Source organism: Tubulanus polymorphus, chromosome 6 (genome assembly GCF_964204645.1).
Source record: "Tubulanus polymorphus chromosome 6, tnTubPoly1.2, whole genome shotgun sequence".
NCBI lineage: Eukaryota > Metazoa > Nemertea > Palaeonemertea > Tubulaniformes > Tubulanidae > Tubulanus > Tubulanus polymorphus.
Genome location: NC_134030.1, coordinates 17,003,932 through 17,022,218, shown reverse-complemented (window position 1 = coordinate 17,022,218; position 18,287 = coordinate 17,003,932). Strand labels below are relative to the sequence as shown.

Genomic DNA, 18,287 nt, shown 5'->3' with positions numbered 1-18,287 from the left:
CAAACATGTGCACCATCTAGTGTGAAAGGTTCCATGCCGTGGCTGAGTCAAACCAACCCATTCAAATTCCTGCCAAGTGAGGATGCAACACCTGCGCAAGCAACTGAAATGTCTGAATTAAGCTATGTGACGAAGCTCCTAATGAATTTCCCAAAAATTTACCAGTTGAGAGGAAAATCTATCAAATTCCAAAACATTTCCAAACCAGGAAATATCATTTGGAAATTGCCAAAGTGTTTCCCGAGTTCCCAGTACTGTAGAAACAATGCCTGTATCAACTATTACCTGTTCCTTGTCCTCTGATTGAGTTCTACTTCTTTTCAGCATGTGATTGTTGTCATCTTCTGTTAGAGCGCTGCCAAAACAAAACAAATACAAAAGTTAATTTTCTAACATCTGAAATTAATGCTTTCATCTTGGGCAGCAGATGTCAAGTGGACCCCTTGAAAGAAGTTACCGTATTTTGCATATTACCGACCAATAAGCCGAGTCCCTTGCTCAGCACTCCAAAAATCGGTATTGAATTTTTCCGAGTCTCTTTTTAGGAAATGGTGATAGCAACAGCTGGTGATTCTGAAGTCCTGAGGCTGATCACACAATGACATCAATTCAAATTCAATATATTGAAACATCATTAATCTTACCGCAAGATTTATAAGATACATTTTACCGTTTATAAACCGTTTTATGCATTATAGTTTGTTTATTGTGTGCATGACTGTATATTTTTGGTACCTTTTTGTTATCAGATTAAAGAACCAACGAAAAACTTTGATCATGATAATTCGGGCCAAATTAGGTTCAATAGTCAAGCGCGCATCTCGAGTAATTCCATGTTGATTTCACAGGCTAAAGTTTCCCGTCACTGATCCGGCACTATTAAAACAAAGGCCATGACTAACTTCGTAAATCTGTCAAAAATTAGTAATTTCTCAATAATTTACCAATCAGTGCACAGAATTTCCACTCAGTTATTTAATTCATAGCGAATAAGTAGAAATAGTTAAAAATTTAAGGTACCTTTTTGTTATCAGATTAAATAACCAACGAAAAACTTTTATCACGAGAATTTGGGTCAAATTAGGTTCAAAAGTCAAGCGCGCATCTCCAGTAATTCCATGTTGATTTCTCAGGCTATAGTTGGCCGTCACTGATCCGGCACTATTAAAACAAAGGCCATGACTAACTTCGTAAATCTGTCAAAAATTAGTAAATTCTCAGTAATTTACCAATCAGTGCACAGTTATTTTCCACTCAGTTATTTAATTCATAGCGAATAAGTAGAAATAGTTAAAAATTTAAGACCAATCATCAGTTGAAATGGTTAAGAAATCGTTCCAAAAGTGCTGTATCTCGAAAGCTCTGGACGGTACAGAGGATGTTATGATCTGAGCAGGTGATGAATTTGACGTGGAAGATGATACTCCGCTCAACGAATTGATTAATAATCCGTATGATGACTGTGTTTCTGCGGGCACTTCCCCAGAAAAATTTTGAATTTTCATTGCCCTGAGAGCGATTTTAGAGCATTTCGGATAAAAATTACAATTTTTGGAACTAAAATTTGTATTTCCGAGTAGTACTTACCCTTTCCTATGGTTTTTGGCCAATATTTTCTAAATTTGGAATTATATCGCCAATGGTTTTTCTATACGACCCGGCCCTGCGGTATTGCATTTAGCCACCGGCGAAATCCGCCATCTTTTTACGTCATAGCAGACCAAAAAAAACAGCTATGCGGGGCAGGTGGGCGGGATTCCCACCATAGGAAAGGGTAAGTACTACTCGGAAATACAAATTTTAGTTCCAAAAATTGTAATATTTCCGTCGAGTACTGTACCCTTTCCTATGGTTTTTGCTAGACTAGCCTAGCACAAGGATGGTGGGAAAGGTAGATAGAAAAACCACCGCTCAAACGCAAGGTAAGAGGGAAAAAGAGAGCACTTACCCAAGCACGGAATGGAGCACTGTAGCACAGGGAAGACCGGTTGGCCACAGTGAGTCCGTCCAGCTCAGGGGCCCCCCCAGAATTTTGCGAAATTAATACTTGCAGATATGAGCCCAAACTATGTACAAGGATACACCCCGTGATCCTGATAATGCAACATAAATATTCTACACTAAAGGGTCCGATCGGAAAGAACGGACACCTTGAGCCATGACAACAGGACCAAGTGAAGCTAATGAGCCTAACTGGCCTGAAACATCCCGTAAATAAAATGACGTGAATGTCGACGGTGAATTCCAAAAGGCGGCCCGACAGACTTACTCCAACGGAGCACCACTGTGTCCCGCGAAATATCCCCCTTTAGGTGATCCAGCAGCGGAATAAATAACCGCTCCCGTGAACCCCTCCGTGAAGCAGAGCGATCTAAATAGAAACACAACGCCCGCACAGGACATAAAGTCCTGTCCGGGATGCCCGGTTCCACTCGATATTTTAGGGCTTCAATTCGCCATTGACGCCCAACCGAGCCTGGTCGTTGGTTCTTTGCCAAAAATTCCAAAGCAGGCCGCAGCGAAACAAATTCAATCGCTGGCCCAGAGACAATATGACCTTGTCGGACTGAAAGCGCATGAATCTCAGAGCGACGGGCCGAGCAAGCCAAGAACAGCAAAAATACAGTCTTTTTTGACAAATTTGCAAATGACGCTGCCGAAAGAGGTTCAAATGGAGCCTCCATTAACTTCTTCAAAATTACAGACAGATCCCATGGTGGAACTGTCCTTGTTACCCGAGGCCGGGAAATAGAAAACCCTGCAACCAGCTGGGATATCCGATGATCCCCTGCTACATTTGGCCATCCAGAAGCACGCAATGTATGAGAAATCGCGGAGCGGTAACCTTTAATAGTTATGACCTGCAAACCTTTTACTACAAATAGGTGCAGTAAAAAATCTGCCAATTGAGCTACAGAGGGTGAGCATGGATCAATTTCCCCTGCAGCACACCAATCCGCAAAATGACTCCATTTGGCATCGTAAATGGTACTTGTTGATGGCCGCTTAGATCCTGCGATAAAGGAGGCAGCCTGTTCTGAAAAGCCTGAAGCTGACAAAGATCGCTGGACAATGGCCAGGCGAGCAGATTTAACCACTGGCTGTTTGGATGATGCCGAAAGTTCCCCTGAGACAGAAGCGATGGGAAATTCGGAAGAATCCTGGGGTTGTCGCACAGTAGGTTGAGAAGTGGTAGGAACCATTTCTGAGCCGGCCAACATGGTGCTACCAGAACTATGTTGCAATTGACTGATCTCTCTATTTGATCCAGTAAGCGCGGCAGGACTGGTGTGGGCGGGAACGCATACGCATGCATCCCCGACCAGTCCAGAGAGAAGGCATCGACCCCCACGCTTCCGCGTCTGGAAACGGGGACACAAACAGAGGACACCTCCGATTGAACCGGGTGGCAAACAGATCCAGCAGCGGATTGCCAAAAATGCCCCGAACCCGATCGGCTACTTCTTGGTGGAGAACCCATTCTGTCGCAATAGCCTGACCTCGACGAGACAGAGCATCGGCCATCACGTTCCTTTTCCCTGCTAAATGTGCCACAGTCAGGGACACGCCCTTTGTCTGGCACCAAAGAAGAATTTTGGCCGACAGACCTGTGAGGGTTTCTGAGTGAGTGCCCCCTTGGTTCTGAAGGTAAGCCCTCACTGTTGAATTGTCTGTGGCTAACCAAACGTGGTGGCCCTCCACTCTCCTGTGAAAGAACTTCAGGGCCTTCCACACGGCCAGCATTTCTAGGAAATTTATGTGGTTGGTGCCCTCGTAGCGAGACCATCTCCCGCCTTTGACGCGGTTCTCCAGATGTGCCCCCCATCCTTGGTAACTGGCATCCGTGAATACACGAACTGGAGCCTCTAACGGGGCTAGTGACACCTCGAGCCGAAGATTCGTAGTTGCCGCCCACCACTGAAGATCCGGACTTAGAACGGTTGGAGGTACGGGAATCAAGGCCTCCCAGTTGCCCTTCGACTGAGACCAGAAGACCTTCCAATATTGTTGCAAGCGCCTGCTTCTGAGGCGGCCTAAGGGCACCACCAGACCCATGGAGCTGATGGAGCCTAGAAGCCGTGACCAGTAACGAGCTGTTCTCGGGGTTGTGGACACTCCCGCTACAGCTTCTTGAAGTTTGGCTACTCGAACCATAGACGGAAAGACCTTGCCGATTCGGAGATCGAAGTCCATGCCGAGATAAGTGAACTGTTGGGCCGGCGTCAACTGAGATTTTTCCCTGTTTACGCGGAACCCTAGCTGATGGACTAAGTCCAAGACTGAGGTCATTGCCTCCCGACATTCCTCAGCCGAAACTATTAACCAGTCGTCGAGGTAAACGAACAGTCGAACACCCCTTGACTGAAGTACCTTCTGAACTGACTTGACCAACTTGGTGAAAACCTCGGGGCCGTACTGAGGCCAAATGGAAGAGACCTGAATTGGAACTGGCAGCCTTTCCACTTTATCCTGAGAAATCGCCGAGATTTTGGGTGAATTGGAACCTGAAAGTAAGCATCTTTCAGGTCCAATGAAGCCGCCCATTGACCCGGACGGAGCCCTTGAATCACGTCCTTGGGCTTGGTCATCCGGAACCTTGGAATGTCTAGGTGCCGATTGAGGGATGACAGATCTATCACTGTCCGTTGACCCCCTGTGGCCTTTGGTACCATGAATATTCGAGAAAACCAGCCGGGAGAAGTTTCGTTGCAAACTGGTTCTATCGCTCCCTTCTCTGCCAGTTCCTTGAGAGCCGGAGAGATTAAGGCCTCCTGACCTGGTTTTGGCCGCATGTCGGGAGGTGACCTCATCAGGCACCGTCGCCTTAGGAAACGGAGACGGTAGCCACGAGAGACGACCCGGGAGGGCCAACCGTCTCCAAAGAGTTCGGACCAGTGGGTTGCTGCCTGCTGCAGACAACCTCCAACTGGTCCCAAGAATTCATATCGAGTTTTTCCGAAAGGAAGAGCCCCTTTTTGGAGCCTTCCCCTTGCCTCGATACGAACCGGAACTGTTACGACCGGACGAGGCTTGACACGATTGTTGAAGTTGCGCGCTAGTTCTCCAACCGGCATCCAAAGCCGCCTGAGAAAATGCTGAAGTTTGAGATGGTCCTGTTTGCGTCCGTGCCGAACTTTGCGCCGCCGGCGTCGGACCAGAACGCTTTTTCCACGGAGTTCGGGGGTTGGACTTGGCCTGAACCTCCCGAATCTTCCTCAGCTCTGCGGAAACCGGAGCGCACCAACCGGAGAAGAGACGAGAAGACGTCCCCAATGGGGCTCTCAGCAAAGCATTGGACACCATATCCGGTAGACGAGTTTTGGAACTGGAGTCCATCACTGACTGACGGGAGGCTAACACCAGATTAGCCTGACCCCGAACCGACAACGGAATTACATGCGAAACAGACTGAGCCAAAGATTGGATTATCCGGTCCATTCCCTCCAGTTTTAGGGCAACTGACTCTCTCGGAGCCCGCATGAACGGCGGCGTGAGTCTCGCGAAGCTCACCCGTCAACACCTTAAGTGCCATATCTTGAAACGAACCAACCCTGGTAAGATTGTCCAGGATTGACGTCATGGCCACCAAACCGGACTTTGGCAAACGAATACCCGACTGTGCTGTAACAGTATCCGGGCTGATCAAAGTATAATCAGCATCCAGGCAGTTATGACTGTGATCCACAGCACCTGGAGTTGCGTAATACGCCGAGCGAAATGCGCCTATAGGTGGATCGGTTGAACTAAAATATTTCCCAGATTTCATACCCCGTTCTGGAGGGGGAAATGAAAAAGTTCCAGGCCGACATTCACCCCATAATTGCGTATCCAATCGAGCCCATTCTCTCGAAACCGCTGACGATTCCCGTAAAACGTTAAGATCGGAGTCCGGAGGGCGATAAGCTTCCATTGACTCACCGACCAGAGGAGCTGCTGTGGGCTTAGCGCGAGTTGCCCCGTGCTTGACAAAGAACTCACTTATCATCGCTCTAAATGGCATGTCCCACGCTGGTTCGGATAAAACTGAACGGGACGGAGATACATTGCGAGCCAGGGAAGCCCCATCGTCTAGGGCAACCCACAATTGCTCGCGACAGGAACGACCCTAGAAGGAATTGCCGCTTCTGGGACCGGATCCTCATTGAAATCAGACCCTACCGCAGCATCCAGGAATTCAGAGTCAGAATTCCGAAAAACTGAGTGGGCTGGCGAACTTCTAACCGGACAATTAGGAATAGGCTTACCTGTTGTAGAAGTTGCAGCGACTTGTTACGACGAAGATAACAAGTTTAAAATTTTCTCCTCAAATACATGGAAATCCTTCTGAGTCAGGTATTTTCCAGTATCCCGACGATCATGCCGACTTCGGTGACGGTCCCTCGAACGGGATCGCGACCTACTAGAAGAATCGCTTTCATCGCTTACCGACGTCGACGAACGATGAGAAGACCGACGGCGAAACTTCCGACAATAACGATCGTAGTCCCTCTCGCGATCAAACCTTGATCTGCGAGATCTTGCTCGTTTATTACGCTCACGGCGTCTAAATCTAGTGGGAGAGCGAGCTCTATCCCCGGAGCGACGATCAGAATCAGACGATGAACGTACCGGATGTTTTGAACCGGACGACGTCTGGACCGGACCGGTGGCCGAACCGGACCGATGCCCGACCGGACCGGTACAGACCGAACCGGTGCGGGCCGTTCGCGACTACCGCGGTGCGCGCTCGGTTCCGAACATGTAGTCTGAACCGGCCGAACCGGTGAACGACCAGAGACCGGTGAATGACCGGAGACCGGTGCCGGTGAACCAGCATTCCTCCCCGGTGAACGGAGTTGGGAAGCCGATCGTACCTGAACGACCGGCGACCGCTCCGCTTTACGATAAGAAACAGGATTAGAAACGTCGGTTGGCACATCGGCCGAAACCGACGAATCCCTGCTAACTCGACGACGATCTCTTAGTTTAAGAGCCTTATCGGCCCGAAGCCAAAGGTCCTCGGACCACAAGACGCAAATCTTGCAAGGATTGCTCCTTGCACATATTTGACCGGATTTGCGCCTGCACGACGCACATGAATCGTGGTTGTCCCAGGCGCCAAACAAATCCCCACATCCCTCCCCGCCACGATGCTGACCCTTAGGAGGGGGTGGCATAATTATCCGGTTACATATCAAAACAATTCAATTCAATCAAATTATATTTGTAAATAAAATTCTTACGGAAAAAAAAAGAAACCAGGGATGACCCCCAAACCGAACGGACTCACCGTTATGAGAGTGAAAACTCCCTAATATCCTAATTCCCAGATTTTTACGGCGAAAAAATCCAACGCGTTCTACTGCGAGAACGCCAAGAAAAAAGATGCAGATTTCGCCAGTGGCTAAATGCAATACCGCAGGGCCGGGTCGTATAGAAAAACCATTGGCGATAAATCCAAATTTAGAAAATATTGGCAAAAACCATAGGAAAGGGTACAGTACTCGACGGAAATACGATGTTCCTAATTCTAACCAGGAAATAGACAACTACTGTCTGTCACACCTACTCTCCGTGCGACGTTTTGGTCCGTAATTTCGTTAATAATCGGTTTATCTACCTTTATTACGCATCAATTTGTTCAGTGAGGAATTCCATTCAGAAATAAACAACAATTTTCACTACAGTTGTTTTTGTTTTCATTTATGAGCGATAGTTTACTCAGCATACGCTCGCGTAATGCTGAAAATCTGCTCCGCGGACACTCTGAAACGTTACAGTGACGTCATCACCTGCTCATTAGCATATCAAAATACAGTAGGTGGCGCCACGGGCCATAAAAGCCATTTTTTAGCATTACGTGAGCGAACACTGTCTATTAATAGCTCGAGGGTCGTCGATCGTCATCAAATTCTGACAGCAGCGCAACCATCCAGCGCAAAAAAAGACTTCTGATTGTCCGGTCTTGAACGCTTTTATGGCTCACCGGTACCAATCGTCAGTCAGCAGAGTACCTCACCCCCTCCCCCCCCCCACTTCTCTCAACGGATCTGTGCAAATCCCAGGAGGTCAATATTTTGGTCCCAAAGGCCGGAAATCCGGTTTAAGCCGGAAAAATCAGATCCCTGCTTTATCTATTTACACATATGATAAATAAAATGATCCGGTAATGTATCATACTTACCTGGTATCATTTATATCCTACGTCTAATGACATTGTTGGTGCGATCAATCATACGGGTGAGGTACACAGACCACTGACGGCATTGCTCGGAGTAGTCGCTGGCATAAATGAGCTAAGTAACTTTTAGGTTTAAGATATTACCGGCGAATAAGCCGACCCCAATTTTTAGGGGGTAAATTCTGAGGCTACAAAATCGGCTTATTGGGCGGAAAATACGGTAAGTGGATAGTAGGGATCAAATTTTCTTATTGGCAGAGCATAAGATGTACACTATATGATGTACGCCACACCCACTTGGGGAGTGGTTTGAAATGCTCAACAAACAGACCTTTAAAACTCACCACAATCCTAGAATTTTGCAATTGATTATGGATACAAAATACGCCTAGGTACCGATATAATACTAAGGTATTAAGCTATTCAACACCCAGGTAACTATAAGAACCAATGAACTTGAAACTCACCTCAATCAGAGAACATGTTACAAGGTACAATTTTACAATTAATTTCAGTATGCATGGATACCAAAATAATATGAAAATACTTAGATATTGGGTGATTGACTGTGTTTGAATTTATTTTATGGGCATTAAAGACATTAGTAACTTTTTAGAATGTAAACATCATGCTTCCAGTAGTGCTGGTTAAAGACCTTTGTTCGTTGGTGGCAGTCGTTAACTTTTGAAAACAAAGATTTCAAAGTTAGCCTCCTCCTGCCAATATCCTAACTAAATGACCGCTCTTTGCGGAGCCCGTATGGTTTCAACAGCTGGTTGTATGACTTAATTGCCAACTCTTTAAGGAAAATGAACAAAAACTGTGTTAGACAAGGTTTTCTCAAATTCTTTTTACCTGTTACCCCTAGAAACAGGCAACGTAGGTCATCAAGGAGAAAGCTAATGATTGAATACGTCAAACCACATGTAAACCTTCATCCATACTACTAATATCAAATGTTTCTGAACGCACAGAAGCGCAGAATGACAGTCATTTACAATACAGAAAAGCCAGTCTTTTCAGAGAGGTGGGATCCCTTCCCTGGTGTAAACAAGCCAGCATCATTACAATTTAGTCTAGATATGAAAATTGCTGGTCTTGTCCTTCAATATACATATAGTCTGGGCTAAAAATCTGCTCAATTTTCCTCAAGAAACGTTTCTACAAATGAGGACTGATGAGTACAAAGATGGCTGCCAATAGCATAATGCTTGACGGATCAAAAGATCTGTCAGATATGTGTAAAATCCCTTGCTATATTCATCACAAATTTCAATGAAAAATTCCATCCAAGAGGAAGCTACAGGTCTCGGGATTCAGGCCAAAAATGTCCATTTTGGGTACAAGAAAGGTCACAGGACGGCCATCTTGTATCTAATCAACCAATTTCTCTCAGGCAGATGAACCATACAAACATACTAGATTTAAGACCACTTTTGGACTGAAGCCACAACTGCGCAACCAGCCCCCGGACAGGTAAAACTCACCCGTCTGAATCTTCTCGCGTTCGTTTTAAAGCAGCAGATGGACCTGCGTCTGTTGATGTAAAGGGCACTGCTGGCTCGTGGGTTGATGGCTCCGTTGCTGAAATGATCAATAATTTTCCATAATTTTTGACATCAACTTAAAGAATTTTTTTCACTATGTTTTTCACATCAATCTCTGACTACGGCATGAGTTCAGGAACCAAAGACATAAACCCTTAAAGTGCTATAAATTCCTTAAAAGAGTGCTGGAGATAGTTTGAAAATTCTAACAAATTCCATCTCAGTGTGTTGAATAATGGAGCATACAGCTTTAGAGCACCTACACCATGGTTCAGTATATCCTTTAGTTGCTAATATTTCACCATGTTTGACAGGTGTTGCAATCGTTCAAAAGAGATAAAACCTGATTACTAACAACAGCAATACAGTATAACCTCTATAATGAATGTTTGGGGTTCCGAAGAAATTATTCACTATAGAGAGGTGTTCACTAAATAGAGGTAGCACATATTTGTGCCACCCCACCCTGCCACCTACCAGCAGTTTGAATAACTACCCCCCTATATTAAGCATTAACCAAAAAAAACAATAACGGCTGTCCATTCATAATTGTAGTCACAAATTAATCTAATTAGTACTGCCTAAGGACTATTAAAGACCACTAGCCATTGAATGACCATGAGTTATGTACATATATGAAGAACACCTAAATACTGATAACAATGAGTCTACTAGCAAACTTTGACTGTCTAGATATTCTGGAATGGGACCACTGTTCACTATAGAGAGGTAAAATGCTCATTTGGTACCAGAAAAAGTGTTCACTGTTAACTATAGAGAGGTGTTCACTAAATGAGGTTCTGTTTAATTGGAAACGAGTAGGGAAAATTTGGTTCCGGGCAAAAAGTGTTCACTAAGGGATGTGTTCACTAAGTAGAGGTGTTCCCTAAGGGAGGTTTTACTGTACACTGCGATGTGGTGTACTAGCAAAGCCCACTGATTTATACACTGTACTATAGACAGACACAATGAAAGGGTTAATAGTTGAAAATGAACTAACAAATCAAGTTTGGGGGATGTGAGGAAGGACAGAGAAGTGGTAAGGACGGAGGGAGAGATGGGTAGAGTTCTTACCGAGCGGTGTGGCAGTAGTAGTAGCAACAGCAGCAGACGTACCCTCGGGGAGCGGCGATACAGTCTGTATAGGCGGCACTGGTCGTAGTTCCAGCGCCGTACGATTGTTATCATCTGCTGAAAACGAAATACGAATGAACCCGATAATTCTCCTCGACGATATTTCAGAGTGGCCACAATCCATGTAAGTATCGCTGTTTGCATATTGACATACCTTGGTCCTGCAGTGGCATGACAGTAGCTGTTGGCGTGGTCACAACGACAGTTGATGGACCGGGAGTAGTGATCGCCATCGGTCGAATACTGGCTGTTACTTTCGAACTGGGCATTGCGCCTGATTGTACGGATGACGGTGACGGTGTAGGGATTGGTTGAATGTTGGCACGTGGTGCTGGTTTCTGTTGGCTGGGCACGCTAGAAATTGGAGTAAACTGTTTAAACAAGCACTACGGCTAGCCTCAGCTTTTCATAAATGATGCACTATGTGGGTTATATTTGCCAAAACAGTCTCCCACGCTCAATTGTTATTCACCCAGAACAACTGTGTCTTAATAAGTAGTACAGATGGCAGGAACGAATACTTCAGATCAAACTTTTCCCTTTGTCTTATTGATTTGAAATGGGAACAAGGAGCCTATCGGCTGTGTGATTTGAAGAAATGGAACCTGCATACCTAGGGGTGCCCGCTTTTGGCCAAATCCAAAAAGGGCTCTGTACTTAGTAGGTATTGGTCCATAGAACATTCATACCAAATTTCGACTTGATCTGATTAAAACTGTAGGACTAGTAGCACTTTGAAGAAATAGAAACTCTACCCCAAGGGGCGACCCCTGGGGAAGAATCCAAAAAATGCTCTGTAACTTTATAGGCCTTGGTCCATAGAACATTCATACCAAATTTGGAATTGATCTGATTGAAACTTTAGGACTAGAAGCAATTAGAATATGAACTCCAACCCCAGGGGCGCCCCCTGGGGGATGAATAAAAAAAATGGCTCTGTAACTTTATAGGCCTAGGTCCATAGAACATTCATCCCAAATTTGGAATTGATCTGATTTAAACTGTAGGACAAGTAGCGATTTGAAGAAATAGGAACTCCAACCCCAGGGGCGCACCTGGGGGGCAAATCCAAAAAATCGCTCCGTAACTTTGTAGGCCTAGGTCCATAGAACATTCATACCAAATTTGGAATTGATCCGATTAAAACTGTAGAACAAGTAGCGATTTGAAGAAATAGAAACTACACCCCCAGGGGGCGCCCCTGGGGGACAAATTCAAAAAATCGCTCTGTAACTTTGTAGGCCTAGGTCCATAGAACATTCATACCAAATTTGGAATTGAACCGATTAAAACTGTAGGACTAGTAGCGATTTGAAGGAAAAGTTGACGGACGGACGCACGCACACACGCATGCACGAACGAACGAACAGACGACGGCTCACAGCGGAGCTGATAAAATTGAAATGGATTAGAAAAGGCTTTGATTTCTGATTGGCTTTTTAAAAGTGATATTTTTGCGCTCCATTTTTCCCTAAAAACTTAAATTTAAACGAGGCCCTTGTTCAAAATTCAACTTCCTAAAAATTGGAGATTGGATAATGCTTTAATGAATGACTTGTATGAATCTATGCTCATTTGCACAGCAAAAAAGCCTTTCATCCGGAAACAAAGACATTCAAATTGACTCCATTTTCATAGTAATAGGCTCGACCTATGACTGGCCTAAAGATTTCAAAACTTGATGAAGCTTGGCCGTGAGGCAATGATCTTTAATTGTGTTAAAACAAATCTTACATTTCGACGGTAGCTGTTGTCAGCTTCTGAGATTGTTTTGAACGTGAATCACGTTCTTTCTGAAGATGTTCAACCTGCAATGAAAATATTAATAAACTTATCAAGAGATGAGAGCAAAGAAATGAAGGAATGAAGAGGGAGTGTAGTTAAAGGGGAAGAGAGGATAGGGAGATAGAGAGGAAAAGGGAGAAATGAGAGAGGATAGTAAGGGGCCGAGATAGGAGAGATAGGAAGTGAAGAGGTAGAGAAAGCGATTTTAAAAATATAATCGAACATAAAAACATGATCAGAGGACAGACGGAGGGGGTGTGGCAAAAGGAGAGAGGATAGTTAGAGGGGGACAGAGAGGATGGTAAGAGGAGGGAGATAGAGCGAGGATGGTAATAGGGAGAGCGGAGGGGATTTGATAGTCAAGAATTTATCTCCCATGCGATCAATACCTGAGATTGAAGCGTGAAAGCCTCATCTGTTTTTTGTTTCAATTTCTCTTTCATTTCCTGCACTTCTTTTTCTAATTGATCGATTCGTGTTGATGTCTGCTCCGTGTCTGTGTCCCCAGCAGATGACTTCAGTTTCTCAATCTCTTCCCGCTGCGAGTTGAAACGTACTTTCATCTGTTGCAGTAAATTCCGCTGTTGTGCGAGTTTCCTTTCGTCCTCGACTTTATCTGCTTGTAACTTTGCTAACAGATCCACCTCTTGTTTCATTTCCTAAACGGGAAAATGAAAGATAGCTGAATTTTGGAAAAAAAATGCACTACCCTCGATTTGTTCTCAATGACAATGCCACTGAGGAAAGTGAAGATTCAGGAGTAAGGATAGCGACTGGGTTTGCGCGTTTCAAATTCTTCTATAATTCAATTAAATTTTAGTCAATTTTTCTGGTTAGTAAATCAACATTCAGTAAAATCTATACCATAAAATGAGTGAGAAAGTGTACCATACTTATTCGATGACTTGATTATCTTCAGATTTAAAGCCTTAGAATCAAGTTCAAATTTCATTGAAAATTAATTGACTTTTTTAATGAATGAACGAGTGTTTGGTGGTGCCATTTCCGCATTAGCTGGCTTAGGTTGGTGCTAAGACTCATGCTATGAGAAGCCATTTCCTCAGTGTCAAATTTGAGTTGAATTAGAATCCTTGCTTGCAGACATAGGTTGAAGGTTCAAGTCATTTCAGTAGCTGTCAGTTGAAGTAGCAGACAGGGGCCTAAGGGTTAAAATCTTAATCAATTTACATTACCTTCTGCTTTTCCTCGAGTTGCGATGTAACTGTCTGAATCTGTTGTTCTGTTTGGGTCTTTTGTGATGTGAGCATTTGAATTTGAGACTTCAACTGTTGAATCTCATCATTCGCCATTTTCAGCTTCCGTTCATTTTCCATTTTCACCGCGTCAAATTGTTTCGCATTTTCAGTCAGGGTCGTAACCTCTTGTTCGAGCGTCTGAACTTTTGAGTCATTCGTACCTTTAGCCGCGTCATCGGACGCCATTTTCTCTTTCATTGCATCGCTTGCTTTTTGCGCGTCTTCTGCTTGTTGACGGTATTTTCGTCCCACTCTTCGCAACTGCGTAACCGAAAAAACAAAACGCAAATATTCAAATTTTCTCTGAATTACACAGGTGTTAGAGGGTTCCTGTTTTCTCTTGAGTTAGACAACTGGTGTTCGGGGGTTCCTGGTTTCTCTAGTTAGTCAGGTGTTCGGGGGTTACGTGTTCGGGGGTTACAGATTTCTCTGTAAACAACTTGAACAATTGTTTTGTTGTTGGGTTCCTGCTTTTTATGAGTTAGACAGGTGTTAGCAGGTTCCAGTTTTCTCTGTAAACACCCACCTGAGCAATTGTTTTGGCTTTTTCTTCAATATCTGCAGTGAATTTTTTGTGCTGATCTTTATTATTCGCTGCAGAATTATTGATATCTTTCCTGAAAAAAAAAATTTGAAAATTCGTAGAAAATTTTTTAACGTGGAAAACAAAAATTCGGATCGTTTGATTTTTACAATTAACTACTTACACGAGTTTCTCTATTTGAAGTTTTGCAGAGGACAATTCATTCCTAGAAATGAGAAAATACAAGTCACGTTTTAACAGCACTCACAAGTCAAGGGGTGATTTTTCAATTTTCTCAAATGAAAATATACAGATATAATCATACTAAAAGGATGTAACATTTTTTTAGAGGTGACTGGTTAAAAAAGGTGGTTTTCAAGAAAAATTACTGCAAGAGTGGGATGTCAGGGAGTGGTGTATGAGATGGCATATGAGGTGTATTGGAATAGTGTATGAGGTGTATACTTACTGTGTATGTGTATGAATATTACTCATTTGCGTGATTTCGGTGCGAAGTTTGAAGTTTTCTTCACGTAAACTGATAATCGTTTTACGCATCTCGTCTTTTTCTTGTCTTAAATAATAACAGCAAAGGTTTTTTTCAGGTCAAGGGCTATATATTCAGGTCAAGGATGAATATTACCTAACTGCCCATCTTCTTCCCAGCCACAGGTTTGGAGTGTCATCTCCTGCCCCTCAGCATATTGGCTAGGTGCCAATCTTCTTCCCTGCGTGAGTATTGGCTAGGCGCCAGTTGTCTGCCCTCTTTTATTGGCGGGATGCAAGGAATTTTAATACTTACTGCAGACGTTTAAGCTCTTCCGGATCTTTTTTATTGGATTGTTCAATGAGCTGATTCACCCGGTTTTTCCAACGAGTAACTTCCCCTTGTAACGCTGATTTCTCAGCCTGTAGTGCCACCTGGGTTTGTTCTGTTGAATTAATCTTCTCGCGGAGTTTGGCCATGTCATCTTCAGACTTATTTTCCTGTGAAAAAAGTTTAACTTTTGAAATGTTGCATATTCTGTCCACAGTTGACAGTGCATTTGCCTCAGATCTCAATGGACCAATAATGTTTCTCTGGGCCACCAAAGGAGCGAATTCCAGGACAGTTGGAACAAAGGTGGGCACAATCACACAAACCCGAAAAAAATTTTATGTGGGGCACCCGATAATCAGAGGCATTGACTCAGGGCAAACGGTGCTGTGGTAAGTAGAACTTGGGGCAGGTGATAATCAGAGGCAATCAATTAGCTCTGTGGCTGAAAGTGGTCTACAGTATATTCATTTTCACACTGATGGATCCTACCTTGACCTCAGCTGTTCTCAGTTGTTGTTTCAGCTGACTGTTCTCTTCACGCAACATGTAATTACTGTCCGTCAACAAGTTCATCTTTTCGACCTTCAACATCAAGTCGGCATGCTCCAAGGCTGTCTGAACACTTATCTACAAAAAATGGGAGTTCATTTAGTTTTACATTTTCAATGGAGAATTTCAATGAGGCAGCTAGAGAATAAGGGTTGGGTTTAACACTTTACTTCAGGTTAAGCTCATGTTGGCCTCAAAAATCAATATCTGAAGTTGAAGCCCTATTTTGGAACAATATCCTGGCAGAACTGCCAAGTCCTGGTGAACTGGTTCTAAAAGGGTAGGACAGGGGTCTGATGGACAGGTCTCGGTTCTGAAGGGACAGGTTTGGAGTCTGCAGGGACAGGTCTGGGTTTTGCAGAGCCATTTCTGGGATATGGCTCTATATGGACATATCTGGGTCTGGGGTCTGCCGGGACAGGTCTTGTTTTCATAAAATACCTGTGATTTTTCTCGTTCTTCACCGATTTGTTTTTTCAGTTCAGTCACCTGAACCTCGGTCATTTGTATTTGTTGTTTCAGACGATTCGATTCGGATTTCACGACATCGAATTTAGTTTCCGAGATCTCTTTTTCTCTTCGCAAAAATCTACAAAAAAATTAATAATTTGTTTTTCAATTGATTATTTTGTTAATAAAAGTTCAATTCAGGAACCAACTGCGCTCACCAGATGGCGCAATTACATGCTTAGTTATATACAGTAGTCAGGAGAATAAAGTTTTACCTCATCTTATGCATTGAAAATGAACTTGAAAGTCAGTTCATTTTCAATGTAATAAGAACCGGTTTTTAGATTCCAAATCTAACAATTATCAAACTAGTCTTAGAAAAATGGATAGGCCTATAGGAGAAAACTCACAGGACTTATAATTAAATGAGGTACTGACAACGCTACTGTGGCTAGAGTATTCCAACCGGATGATTATCAAATTCCTCCTTTAACTTTTTTTCATATTTTCAGTGGTTAAAGGAGTAACAGCCAAATAAAACTTTCACCTGATTAAATAGAATTAATTGCAGTTTGAGCACATGGCTATATCATATCAAGGTCTTACATCCGATTTGAGAAAATCGATTTCCCCAGGACTTTGCAAAATTGTCAATGATATTTTCTGTAGGGCAAATAAAAATATTCCTCCCAAAAACCATATCAATTTAAGACTTCACAGAAATCGACCTTGAAATACAATTTTAAATCTTAAAATAAAACCCGGAAGTAAAACACAACAGTAGACAATAACGCGGATTCACGTGAACACCTGCTGATCTCTGTGGCTAAGCCAATCACATAGGAATCCTTGCTTTCTGATTGGCTTTTTAAAACAGATATTTTTGCATTCAGATATTCGCGATAGAGGTCCTATAAATTTTAACGAACTGCTGCATCATTTTCTTCTTTGTTGGTGGTTCTGAGTCCTCCATGACCGCAGTGAAGTCAGTATCACTTTTAAATACAACTGTCGTGACCACCATACTCCAACATTCTCACTTGCCATAGTAATGGGACCTCATCAAGCCAGTGGATGGAGCAGCCAAGTTGACACCATTGAGAATCTGGTGGCTCACGATATCTTTTAAATGAAGATTTTTATGATTGAAGTGCAAACAAGAAAAGAAAATCTGTGAGTCGTTTATGGAAATCATAAATGACCAGAACAAGAGCCCCAAGGGGCACTATAGCCAGCCTGTCAGCTTTTCATAAAATGGCAAATGATGATGCATTCTGTGGGTTAAATTTGTCAAATCACACTCCCAGCTGAGAGTCAATACCTAATAATTCACACAATACAATCGTAGAATACAAAAGTAGCACAGATAGCAACTGGATCTGGCAGGAACAAATACCTCAGATAAATCTTTTCCCTTGGTCTTATTGATTTTAATGCGGAATAGAATTGAATTTTCTGAAATTTGCTCAATAAAACAAAATTGAATTGGATTTGATGTTTTAATTTGTTCAATAAAGTATAATTGAATTGGATTTAATATTTTTTGTGGAATAAAATTTGATTGAATTTGTAGTTTGAGCACATGGCTAATTAGCATATCAAGGTCATCTATCCGATTTAGGAAAAAGCTATTTTTCCCGGACTTTGCAAAATGGCCAATGATATTTTCTGTAGTGCTAATAAAAATATTCCTCCCAAAAACCAAATCAACTAAAGCTTTCACAGAAATCGATCTTGAAATACAATTTTAGATCTTAAAATAAAACTCGGAAGTAAAACGGTAGACGATTCCGCGGGTTCACCTGAACACCTGCTGATTTCTGCGGCTAAGCCAATCATCGAGGAGTCAATGCTTTCTGATTGGCTTTTAAAAACCAATATTTTTGCGATCAGATATTCGCGAAAAAGCTCATATAAATTTAAACAAGGCCCTCTTTCAAAATTCAGCTACGTAGAGTTTTGAGAATGGATAATGCTTTAATGAATGATTTTTATGAATATATATGCTCAGTTGCACATTAAAAGAGCCTTTGCTCTGGAAACCATGTCATTTATATTCGCT

The 18,287-nt window shown here is 43.1% G+C and overlaps 1 protein-coding gene across 2 annotated transcripts in view; it reads right to left on the bottom strand.

Annotated features, from left to right (window-relative positions):
- LOC141907872 (nucleoprotein TPR-like) overlaps positions 1–18,287 on the bottom strand; it is a 73,213-nt gene that overhangs the window by 14,028 nt on the left and 40,898 nt on the right. Inside the window, exons 31-43 of one of the 2 annotated variants that reach the window (XM_074797623.1) lie at positions 16,217–16,364; positions 15,716–15,853; positions 15,209–15,393; positions 14,876–14,980; positions 14,591–14,632; positions 14,410–14,500; positions 13,821–14,144; positions 13,017–13,286; positions 12,577–12,650; positions 10,997–11,196; positions 10,783–10,899; positions 9,649–9,745; positions 286–355 (exon numbers count right to left, since the gene is read on the bottom strand). In XM_074797623.1, coding sequence (XP_074653724.1) covers positions 286–355; positions 9,649–9,745; positions 10,783–10,899; positions 10,997–11,196; positions 12,577–12,650; positions 13,017–13,286; positions 13,821–14,144; positions 14,410–14,500; positions 14,591–14,632; positions 14,876–14,980; positions 15,209–15,393; positions 15,716–15,853; positions 16,217–16,364 — 1,861 coding nt within the window. The remainder of the gene's footprint in view (positions 1–285; positions 356–9,648; positions 9,746–10,782; positions 10,900–10,996; positions 11,197–12,576; positions 12,651–13,016; positions 13,287–13,820; positions 14,145–14,409; positions 14,501–14,590; positions 14,633–14,875; positions 14,981–15,208; positions 15,394–15,715; positions 15,854–16,216; positions 16,365–18,287) is intronic. The other variant, XM_074797624.1, reaches the window with a different exon arrangement.